Source organism: Myxine glutinosa, chromosome 10 (assembly GCF_964187855.1).
Source record: "Myxine glutinosa chromosome 10, kmMyxGlut1.1, whole genome shotgun sequence".
In the NCBI taxonomy this organism is placed as follows: Eukaryota; Metazoa; Chordata; class Myxini; order Myxiniformes; family Myxinidae; genus Myxine; species Myxine glutinosa.
In genome coordinates, this window is record NC_136270.1 from 28,526,955 (window position 1) to 28,539,304 (window position 12,350).

Sequence of the window (12,350 nt, forward strand, 5' to 3'; positions counted from 1 at the left end):
TTTTATTTTTTTTAATCGGCCCTTAAGTAACTTATGAGGGGTCAAATAAGGGTTTTTCATGATTCTGAGTTGATTGTTAACATTTATATTTCACCACAGACACTCCTTTGTGGAAAAATAATTTCTAAATATATCTCATTTTCTACTTTGCAGGACATGGAGTCTAGCAATATGGATGAAGACGTTACTCCACCTGTGCTCAATTGCTTCATCTGTGCACGCTCGGATACACCAGCTGAAAGGCTCATACAGGCAACTCCAAAGGGATACTCAACTTTATTGAAACAAGCAGAAACTGTCGAAAATGTTACTGTTGTGGAACGTATGAAGGAGGCTCAAAAGGAAGGAAAACTGAGGTACCACCAGAAGTGTAAAAATGATCTGTACAACAACTTTGTTGCAACCACCAAGAAGTCAGCTCAAGCATCAAAGGCAGAGAAAGAGTCATCAAAGTTGAAGAGAAGACGCACTACTTGTGAGTTCAGTTCATCAACTGGCTGCAGTTCTAGAAGATCACAGTCAGTTGACCTCCTGTATAAGGATGTATGCATTCTTTGCAACCAACCAGCCCAGCTCTACAAAAATAATCCAGCACAAGCTAGAAAGAAATACAGAGTGCCAGATAATTTGACTGCAGATACACTGAAGGCAAGCTTGCTGAAGACAGCACGGAGTAGCGGGGATGACTGGGGCACTGAAGTCACTGGACGCCTGGAAGGGATCAACGACTTGGTAGCAGAAGAAACACTGCACCATTTGCAATGCAAACTTATGTTTGCGAGAGGTGACAGTTTGTCCAAGACTGATGAGGAAGGAAAAAGGAAGAGAGGACAGAGGAGTATTGATGAGGAGCGAGAGGCAGTTTTTATTGAATTCTGCGAATGGTTAGACTCAGAATTAGAGCATGGGGTAATGAACATGGACCAAGTCCATGAAAAGCTGCAGGAGTTTGATCAGTCACCAGAGAAGAGCCTTTCTTATTCAAAGCATTGGCTAAAGATAAAACTTCTAGAGAAATACGAAGACACCTTGTATTTCACAACACAGGAAAGAAGGGCAGATGTACTCTGTCTCAAAGATGGCACCGACAATATTCTGCGAGCGCATCATGCTAATCTTGACCATGGAGATGAGAAGACTCAGATCATAAAGACGGCACTCAAGTTCATATCCAATGATATTGCCTTGATTGATTTAGGTCCAAAGTCATACCCCACCACACACAGTATGACTGACATCGATAGTCAGCTGACACTTGTTCCTGCAAGCCTTGAGATGTTCTTGAGACCGATTGTCAAGACAGACGAAAGAGTTGCCGTTTGGGGGCAGAATTTTATTAAGGCCTGTTGACCTCGGTCTGGAGTATTGCCACACCAAATGGGGCTTGCCATACAACTTGATCATAGATTTGGGTCAAAATGGATGCTCAACAAGTTCCACCGGCTGGGATACACTGAGTCTTACACGGAGACACAAAACTACAAATACTGCTTCCTTAATAGTAGGAGTGGAGATGATGTTCCAGATACTTCTGGCACTCTTGACACCATTGTGGAGGAATCCGATGAACAGATCAATGATGAGGTTGCGGTTGATGCTGCGCTTGAGGATCAATCAGTGATGACAGCCAAAGTGCCAGCCAGTGAAAGTGAATTGTCAAGTAATGATCAGGTGGTCTTTATGGAGGTTGGGGAAACAAACAATGCAGTCACTCAGTTTGTTGGAGACAATATAGATTTAAACATTGTCTCTATTCACGGAAACACTCCCTTTCACTCAATGGGTTGGATCGAAGTCACCTCTCCGGCACCACCTTTGCCAGATCCACAGACAACAGCAGCTTTCCCCCGGGTGAAGTTGAAGGCACTCGACAAAGCTAAGATCCTGAGAGGAACTGAAGTAAAGATTATTCCATTTACGAACAGGAAACAGATAGGAACGAACGCAATCATGTTTCTCCCCCTCGCTGAGCTTTCCTCCTCCCTGGCTCATGATCAGCCACTCCTCACTCCAGGTGACACACTCTGGGCAGCGGGGTGGGTGATCAAAACCAACGATCCTGAGTTCCCACACTCCAACTGGAATGGCTGGATGAAGAGAATCCATGCTAATGATGCAAAGCAGAGCACACAGATCGAGTTCCTCCCAGTCATTGAAGGAGACCCTAATGACCTCAACACCATCTTCACCACTCTGAAAGAGTGCATACGGCGCGCTGGGGTCGCTATAGTGACCTTTGATCTTCCGATTTGGCTGAAGGCTGTGAATATAATAAAGCAGGCAAATCTACCCGTCATTCCAAGGTTGGGTGGTTTTCACCTGCTGAAGTCTTATCTTGGATCAATGGGTAACATCATGGAAGATTCTGGACTACTAGATGTGATCCAGTTGATCTATCCTGGAAGTACGACAGCCAACCACATCATGGATGGAGGATGTTTTGACAAGGCAATCCGTGTTCACCTCCTCATCGATGCAGCCATCTATCAACACATCATGAAACTTGCCTTCACTGAGGAGGAGCGTGGTGACATGAAGACCTTCATGGAGAAGGTGGCTGATGGGAAGATGGGAGCCAGACACTCAGACCCAGTAGTGCCAGTGTTTGAGCAAAGGTTTGAAGAAACCTTCAAACGACTCGCAAAAGGAGGAAGAACACCTGCACTCTGGGTGGAGTACCACCACATGGTAGATGTGATCAAGGTCTTTATCAGAACCGAGCGACTTGCAGACCACAATGGGCATCTGTCCTGCATTGTTACCAAGATGCTTCACATCTTTGCCGCTGCAGGCCATCATCAGTATGCCAAGGGCGCACGGCTGTACTGTCAACTCATGAAGGAACTAGAAACTTTGCCTGCTTACAAAGACACCTTAGAACGTCTCACTGCCCACGGGAACCACGTTGTCCGTTACTCAAGTCATGAGTGGTCCGGCACATGGTGTGACATTTGCATTGAGCAGACATTAATGAAGGCAGCCAAGTCACAAGGTGGACTGAGCAGAGGAAGAATGAGAAACAGTTTTTCTGGCCACAAATGCTGGGTGCTCACCCTCAGTCACCTGTCTGATGTCAACCGGCGGATGGAGGAGGACGTCAGTAAACATGTTCCAGTCCACAGAGACCTTGCCAAGACACAGATGAAGCGAGATGCAGAGGCAGTTGAACTTGTCCTAAAATGGTTTGAGGAGATCAAGCCATTCGACAACGATAGAGACAAGGAGTTGCTCGTGTCTTTCTCAACAGGATTCACAAGCACTGGAGATGACGCAGTCAATGCTGAGAGAGCAGCTGAAGTTGGGATGGAGATGCAGATCAAGCTGGATGGACAGTCAGTGACGTCGACCATGGATGTCAAGTCAAAGATAAAAGCCCTGTCATCACTAAGAAAATTTCCCTTGGTCAACGAGAAAAAGATTCACCTTGACTCACTAAAGTTGTTCAACCGACTGATCATTTTCGCCCAGCGGGATATGACAGTTGAGACAAGCTTACAGTATGAGCTGACTCCCTTCCCATTGTCCCTGTTCAGCAACAAAGATCAGAAGATGAACAAGGCAAACAAGGCAGACTTTTCAAATACAAGCCTGAAGGCGTTAACTGATCCACTTGACTTGACTAACCAACCCTGCTGCACCCTCGTAATTGATGGCGGATGGCTTGTCTACATGGTGAAGTGGGAACAACGTCAGACCTGGCAGGAGATCGCCAACAGTTACCTGAGCTACGTGCAGTATCTGGGCGGCTGCTCCCAGAAGATCATTGTGGTCTTTGATGGCTACAGCAGATCACCAAAAGATCACGACCACATCCGGCGTACCAAGAATTCCTGCTGTAATCTCCAGATTCGACCGGATATGTCCAACTGGACCCCAAGAGCAAAGTTTCTGGACAACACTCATAACAAGAGTGAGCTCATCCACCTTCTCTCTTCAACCTTCCGAAAACATCACATCACTGTGGAGCAGTGTGACAATGATGCTGACACTTCAATTGTGAGAGAGGCATTGGCTGCTGCTTCAGATGGCTCTGTTGAGGTCAGTACCATTTGTGTCTTCAGTTAGTATAACTATTGGATGGAGCCCGGGGGGAGATGGGGTAATTTAAAAATAAGAGAATTCACACTGTTGAAAAGTTAAATCTGTTCTTGAACGGTTCATTATGCTTTGTACATGTTGTTATATTTTCAGGTGCGGGCAGAAGATGCAGACGTGCTGGTAATGCTGGTGCACCATAGCTGAGACAGCCACCATCCACTCTTCTTAACCACATCAAACGGCTCTTATGACGTCCGAAAGATCAAAGAATCTCTCTCCGAAACACAGAAGAGCTACCTGCTCTTCTGTCACGCCTTCACGGGGTGTGATACGGTTTCTGCAATCGCTGGTCATGGGAAAACAACTCTATTTGCCAGGTAATAATGATAATACTACTATTACCTCGGCAAATAATACTAATACTACTAATAATAATAATTATAATCATTGTCATCATAGTATAAATGTTAAAAATAATAATAATTTTATTTCTGTTTTACATTATACTTTACTTGACATAGACCTGGTGCTTTTTTTTAGTTTTTGCGAAGGGGACGCGGCTGAGTACATCGACATCTTCCTTGACACAGAAGCCACCAAGGAAACAGTGATTCAGGCTGGTACTGCGATTTTCAAGTACATTTACCATGGACGAGATACTACATTGGGTGAAATTCGGTACAACATGTTCTCAAGGAAGGCAGCGGCAGGAGTGATCAAACCAGAGACTCTACCTCCAACAGAGGGTGCAGCTGCACAACATTCACTCCGTGCCTACCTGCAGACCCGGGACAGGATCCTTCTACAGAGCATGTCTCTGAACCCCAGTGACTATGGATGGACAATAGGTGTGCATGGGTATGAGCCAGTTCCAACACTGGGCCCCACGGCTCCTGAGGAGCTATTGCAGTTCACGAGCTGTAATTGTCATGGAGATTGCAGCAACCGGCGATGCAGCTGCAAGAAGAATGGGGTCACGTGCATCTCGGCCTGTGGAGTCTGTAATGGCATTACATGCAGAAACTGCAGTCATGATGTTGTTGAGTCTGAAGAAGACATAGACAATGACTGTTGAAACTTCTGACATTGTGAATGAGAAATAACTCTTGAGTATTATATATTGTTACGGATCGCGGTTAAGGATGTTGTTTGCCGAGCAAAGGCTCTGCGACCGAACAGTTGTTCCCCGACTCACCCGATTCACCCAGACGTTGGCCGTATCGCGCCACAGCTATTCAATCAGGGAAAAGACAAAGACGACGTATGTGAAGAAAAGGAATAAGAGGACGAGAAAAGGGTTGAAAATACTACTAAATTTATTTACTATTTACAGGCTCAAAATAACCAAGGAGAAGGAAAGATAAGAAAATAATATACAGAAGCTTTTAGAGACACAGGGAAAATACTAGCTTATACAGACTTAATTACCTACCCAGGACAGAACAAACAAAGACGACTCACACGGGGAATGATGATAGGAATTGGCTGGAAGGAGAGGATGGCTTGGAGCTGTATTGTGCAGCACGATCGGCGCGTTTAGCAGCCGCCGTTCCTTCGCGGCCCTGCTCAAAACTGCCGTCCAGGCCCCAAGCGGCTGTTGGGTGTTGTTGCTACTGTGGCCGCCGCTGCTTTTCCAGGATTACAACAGGCGTTGTGCTTTCTGGGATGTCCTCTCCTTGGATGTTCTCTATGTTCTCTTGGTCCAATCACTCCTCACCACCGACAACTCAACGCAACCAACGCAACCACTGACCACCACAACGCAACCACTGATGACCAAAACCACACAACTCAGCTCTGCTTCTTGGACCCTCTCTCTTCTCAACGGCTTGGGCTCCCTTTTGTCTGCCGGTCAAAGCTCATCTCTCAAAGCTTGTCTCAGCTTCTCTTTTGGGAGCGTCGCGCTGCGGATTTTAGCTGCGGTCACGCCTGCTCATTCCCTCCTCTCAGCGCCTCTCTTTCTTCTTCAAAGCTCGACTCCTTGGGGAGCGTCGCGCTGTGGGTTATATAGGCCCCGCCCCTCAACCTTTGCGAACCTCCCCGATCGCTCTTCCTCCGCCCTCTCTAGCCAAACCCCTGGCTCATGGTTGGTCGAGTGGGGCTGGCTCACTCCTCCCCTCTATGACGAGGTGGAGACACGCCTTTCTTCTCCGATCCTGCCTCGTGGTCAATGGCGGTTATTGGAGGGGAGGTAATTGCCAAACGACGAAAAGGGGGAATGGAGGTTTTGGGAATGGGAATGAAGGGAATCTATCTCTTTCACTTGGTGCAATGGAGTACTTCAATTAATGGGAGACACAGCCTTACCCTAAAACACAGAATAAGATATAACTATTGAACAGGGGTATTCTATGATTGGCTGTGGTGTGGATGCTTTATGGACTAATTATGGGATGCCCTTTGACCTTTACACAGCTCCGGAGGCAGGAGGCACAGAATAAACAATAATAATAATTCACACAATAAAAAATATATACAGTCCTCATATCCGCAACACTGCACCCTCCTCCTCTTAGGCACGTCCCGGGCCTACAACTTTTTATTTAGTGTGACACGTAGGTGTAGTTCCCTCTACTTTTAACCTGACCCTGAGTGCGACAGTTTTAAAACATAAATAAATGTGTCCCGCTGCTCCATTGCACCCTGCCTAACAGACTTACGCCCACAGTTAACCGAATTGCGGAATGGTCTTCAAACTACACACTGACGGTGGGGAGCATTATTTACAATGACGCTATTTTTATTTACAAGACTAACCCAGGACCTGTGATTGTTCTTTCTGGGGGGGGAGACAGTCTGCTCTGCATCAATGCACCATTAAAGCACCCAAAAACGCACCAATACAAGCACCCTCAAGCACCAATCGGTGCAGTCACCATAGTTCATCAGTGTTCAATGCATGTTCAATAAAAATAAAATCAACAACCCCTAACCCTGTAGGTGATCTCTTGCTCTTCGGCTCCCTCTGCTGGTTATTATTATTTGTTCTTCCAGATGTTGTCTTTCTTTCATTTTCTTACTGGCGGCCTATTTGCAATAAAGTGTGCCCAACGTGTCCATTTTATTTTCTTTATTTATGGCCCACAGGGCCGACTACGTGTGGTTCACCTGTGGGGCATCGGTGCCCTGTGGCCAAGGTCCGCCAGCAAGATTTCGGGCCCTCATGGCTGGTTCCAGCAGAGGGGCCATGCCCCAACCCATGGGGTCCATAAGTGGTGCTCGGCCACAGACATGTGGTCCATAATGTGGTGCATCGATGCAGACAGCTGGTTCTGAGAGTTCCGGGCGCACAATGGCCGACTCACGCACGCTCCCCTCGGCGCCCCATGGCGCACAGGTCATGTGGGAGACAAAAGGGGGACAAGAGGAATGAGCGAGGGGTAAGGTCACAAGGGTACACGTCAATAAGGCAATGCAAGGCGAAATGCGTACGGAGAGCGAAATGAGAAAGCTCGTCCCTACCGTACGTCACCCCCCTGTCACCTACACTACCCTTGCCCTTACCCCATATGTACAAAATCTACACATTTACAAATTCGTCGCTAATGTCTCGTCTCCCCATATTTCTCCAATACCAAATTCGTCACCACAATCCCTCTAACCAAAATTTGCCATCACCCAATTCATCATCAATCCTCATAAGGAGGAAGAGATGGAACAACAAAGCACAATGTCACACCCACGTCATGATGCGTCTCACAATCCAAACATTTGCACAGTAAAAAATAATCAAAACATGGCATGGTGTGGAGTACCTGTCACCTCAGGTGAGTGGATGCAGATGGTGCGAGGAGATCCTTCATCCTAACTATCCTCTAAATGATTTTAACACACTTTACACTACCCGGGGTCTTTCCCTGCCAATCCATTGGCCACTTACACTATGGGTTCTAACAACCAATTCCCATTGACCAAACTGTGGTGCTTCTCAATTTGGGGTCTCACTCCCCCGATTCATCTCCCGGTGCCCTCGCACAATTTCTGGGCTGCGACGTGTAGCTCTCCCAGCAGGTCTACCCACCTGCACACCTCCACCACTGTAGTTGCCACCCGAGCTTACCTGCTCCTTACCTAACCTATCTAATTTGGGAAGGCCCCTCCTGGCTCTGTCACCCCTTGGTGCCCTCTGGCACTGGGCGACCCGGGTCCGTCCTCCGGATCCTCGGGCCCCATCCACAACTACCGGCTCCCAGAGCCCACCTGCGGCCTCACCTGGCCGACATCCTCACAGTGGTGGAGTGCCCAAACCAACTACACACACTAACAGGCTACACGCCCAGCCATTTCCACAACACTAATGCACCCATCCAATCATCATTCTTCCACCCGCACCACAGATGCCAATATCCAACCACAATTTACCTGTACCCTCTACCTAACACTTACACTACCCGCCCCGGGTATTCGTGATGGGGGTCCACTCTTCCCCCATTCACACCTTCGCACCATCCACTCCACTCCACAATTTCCACCATACTCACTCCACGACCATCCATTCCAATACTCCATTTATTCCACACTACCATTCTCCATACCTGTTGTTGCACACCTGTGCCCTCACACCTGGTGCCACCTGCACCCTCCTTTCTTCCTGGACCATTTGGTCATCACAATACACATCACCATCACTCACTCATACACTGCTCCATCCACCTGTTCAGTTGCACACCTGTGCAATCACACCTGTTCAATCCTCAAACACACGGCATCATCTCATCTACCTGTTGCCCTGCTAACCTAGTGCTCCCCGTCTTCCCTTTAAACTAAGCACATACCACGTCATTATAATCCACTCTACTCTACCTGCGTCCCCACTACAGGTATCAGTCACTAACTAATCTTAATGTTACCTAATGTCATCTTCTAGGTCCCTACACACAATATCCTAACCCACCCGGGCTAGTTTTCACTGCCATCAACCCCATAATCTAGTGCTCCTTTTCCCCCCGTCTGTGAGGGATGATGGATTTGCCATCCCACCACATCGGGGGTCTCTCACTATAAATTTTGTTCGTCCAAATTCAATAAATCAAAAATTTGCCAATCACTCTACCATCATCAAATTTTGCTTTTTTTCTAATTTCGGGGCCAAAACACTATCCTCATCACCCGTCTACTTATTAGATCCTCTCGGTGCGCCAATTCCCTTCTAAAGCTCGGCTTCGTACAGCCGAGCAATGAATACGGGTTGCTTTGTGCCAGCGGCTGGATACGTCCCACATTCGGGGCAGGGACGGGGGCTTACCCGGGCCGAGATCCCACGCACCACCTCGGTGTGGAGCCATCCAATGTCCCGATCTCGACCTGCCGGCACGTCTCAACAAAAAGTGGTCGCCATGACGACCCTTCCTATCGAGCTGCCCGCTCCGCCTAGTGGAGCACGGACGCGGCCGTTCCAAGCGAGGCCCAGCGTGGATCGCGTACGGCGGTCCTTTCGAACCCGCCGTGGCTCGGATCCCCGCTGGTTCTCGCGGCACGCGAAGCCCGGCACGCACCGAGGGCCCGATTCGGCTAAAAGTCGCTCTAACCGCTAACCCGGTTACCGTCGATGCCTCACCTGCATGCTTACACGCATACGCTACCCCTTTCTTGCTACTACTTCCAGCTGTTCCCATGCTCCTCGTACCTTTCCTTACACACCTCGGTACACTCATTCCCCTCACAGACTTGGTCACACACCTGACCACCGAACACCTTGGCACACATTCGTCGCTCGCACACCTCACCAACACACCTCTTCGCGCCCCCTCCTCGGCCACCTCCTCTGTGACAATCACAGGTGTGCTTTCACTTGCACACCCAACCACGTGCCTCACGACCAACTCAAGTGTGCATTCCCACACACGCTCTACCATTCCAGGTGTGCATCCTTCCATTCCAGGTGTACATCCTCGCTCACCTGTCACAACCAACTCACGCTCCGTGTCACTCTCACTACTCTCACCTCCACTCTCGGTCGCGCACTCACCCTTACTCTCGACAGCGCACTCTTTCCTCATGCACCTGTCCGTTACACACCTTTCTCGCGCACACTCTTGCGCACACTCTCCCGTTACACCCTCTGTAACACTCACCACAGGCGCGCATTCCCCCTTACTCTTGACAGCGCACTCTTTCCCCATGCACCTGTCCGTTACACACCTTTCTCGCGCATCCTCTTGCGCACACTCTTTCGTTACTTCCTCCGTAACACTTACCACACCGCGCTTCCATGTACCCCTCGCACATGCGCTACGACCGACTCACTCTCGACAGCACACTCACTGGTCGGCGCGCACTTTTTCCTCACACACCCCATGGTCGGACATTCTCGCACACCTCTTTTTTCGCACACCAGACCTGTGGCACACTTCACCAACGGCCTTTCACGAACACCCGGATCCAAACCAATCCCCAAGCCTACTGAAGCTTTCCTCACATCATGTACATTTCCGATTATATCGCCACTCACCTTGGCACCTCGTCTCCGCACCTCCTTTGCCACCTGCAACCTCTTTATTTGGTTAGTGAGCATCACATTATGAGTTGAGCACCGACCTTGTACCAATTCCATTACTTCCTCCTTTATCTCCCTCTTAGTTTCTGTCCGTCCCTTCTTAATTTCACTCACCTCTTCTTCCACTTCCTCTAATTTTTGCTTCACCTCTTTTATTTCCCGGTGCGTCTCCTCAAGTTCGTCCTCTAAGGCTACCGTGACCGTCTCTATGTGCATCCTCACCTGCCGGTCCTTTGTCTCCATTATCTCTGTCAGCTCATCCAACCTCATTGTCAGTCCCTCATGTACCATCTGACATTCCTTTTGTGTTGCTATTAATTCGTTTTTAATGTCCTTTTGTGTCGCTTTTAAACCCCCGATGATTGCAGTGTTCTTTTCCACTTGGTCCGCTAGTTCCCTTTGTCCGACTGTCAGCTGTTCTACTCCCTTCGTCAGACCCTCTATGCCCCCTGTAACCTAGCCGTATTATTCCTCACCTCTTTCTCCATACGCTTCTCACCTCGCTTTACCTCCTCGCGTAGCCCCGAAACCTCCTCACCTACACCTCGTCGTATCCCCTCTTTCATCTCCTCCATCTCTTTTGTAGATGCTACCCTCATCTGTCCCAATTCATCCCTCTGAGCATCCAGTTTACTTTCTAACCCGATTTGCACCTCCTCTATCTGGTTCCCCATTCGTTTGATTTCCCTGGCAGATTGTTCCCCTATTTCCCGCAATTTGTCCTCCATCCTATTTTCTAACCCCATTAACCCATTTTTCACCCCCTCTATCTGATTCTCCTGGGCAGCCATTCTATTTTCCACACCCCGTTAACCCATTCTTTACCTCTTTTATCCCGTTGTCTAACCCCTCACCGGTACCCCTCGCTTCGTCCCTCATTGCCCCCATTTGGCCCTCTAATCGCTCACTATCAGCCCTCAATTCGTCCCTCATTCGCTCACTATCAGCCCTCAATTCGTCCCTCATTACCCCCATACTGTTTTTCAAACCTCCAATTTGGTCTCCCATACTCATCTGTACAGCTGCCTGTAGCTGCGCAATGAGGGCCTGCATGTCAATCGGCTGCATGTTAAAGCCCACTGATACAGCGGGCTCGGCTACCGCGCGCTCGTGCGAGGCGCCTTTTTGCGCGCCTGAAACCTCGTGCGCGAGAGCGCCATTTTGTGCGCCTGATACCCCCTCAACCACATTGCCAATGTTCTCCGCCTCTCTTTCATCCACATACATTTCCCCGAGGTCCTGGGTCGATTCTACCCCGTCTATCTCTCCCACCGGCATCCCATCGCCTTGACCAGCCATGGCGCGATTTCAAAATTCGGGTTTTGTAAAACAAAAGCAATTTCGGTACTTTGTAATTTTGAGCGCGTTAAGCGCGCTTCGGGTCCGATCTCACTTCCTGACACCAATTGTTACGGATCGCGGTTAAGGATGTTGTTTTGCCGAGCGAAGGCTCCGCGACCGAACAGTTGTTCCCCGACTCACCCGATTCACCCAGACGTTGGCCGTATCGCGCCACAGCTATTCAATCAGGGAAAAGACAAAGACGACGGATGTGAAGAAAAGGAATAAGAAGACGAGAAAAGGGTTGAAAATACTACTAAATTTATTTACTATTTACAGGCTCAAAATAACCAAGGAGAAGGAAAGATAAGAAAATAATATACAGAAGCTTTTAGAGACACAGGGAAAATACTAGCTTATACAGACTTAATTACCTACCCAGGACAGAACAAACAAAGACGACTCACACGGGGAATGATGATAGGAATTGGCTGGAAGGAGAGGATGGCTTGGAGCTGTATTGTGCAGCACGATC

General features: G+C 48.6%; 1 protein-coding gene across 1 annotated transcript; it reads left to right on the forward strand.

Annotated features, from left to right (window-relative positions):
* Nucleotides 1-2,220: 2,220 nt before the first annotated feature.
* Nucleotides 2,221-7,092, forward strand: LOC137433500 (uncharacterized). Its single transcript, XM_078786222.1, has 3 exons — nt 2,221-4,038; nt 4,192-4,415; nt 4,579-7,092. Exons 1-2 carry the CDS (start codon nt 2,344-2,346, stop codon nt 4,240-4,242), a joined length of 1,746 nt encoding a protein of 581 aa, XP_078642348.1. The 5' UTR covers nt 2,221-2,343; the 3' UTR covers nt 4,243-4,415; nt 4,579-7,092.
* Nucleotides 7,093-12,350: the final 5,258 nt, after the last annotated feature.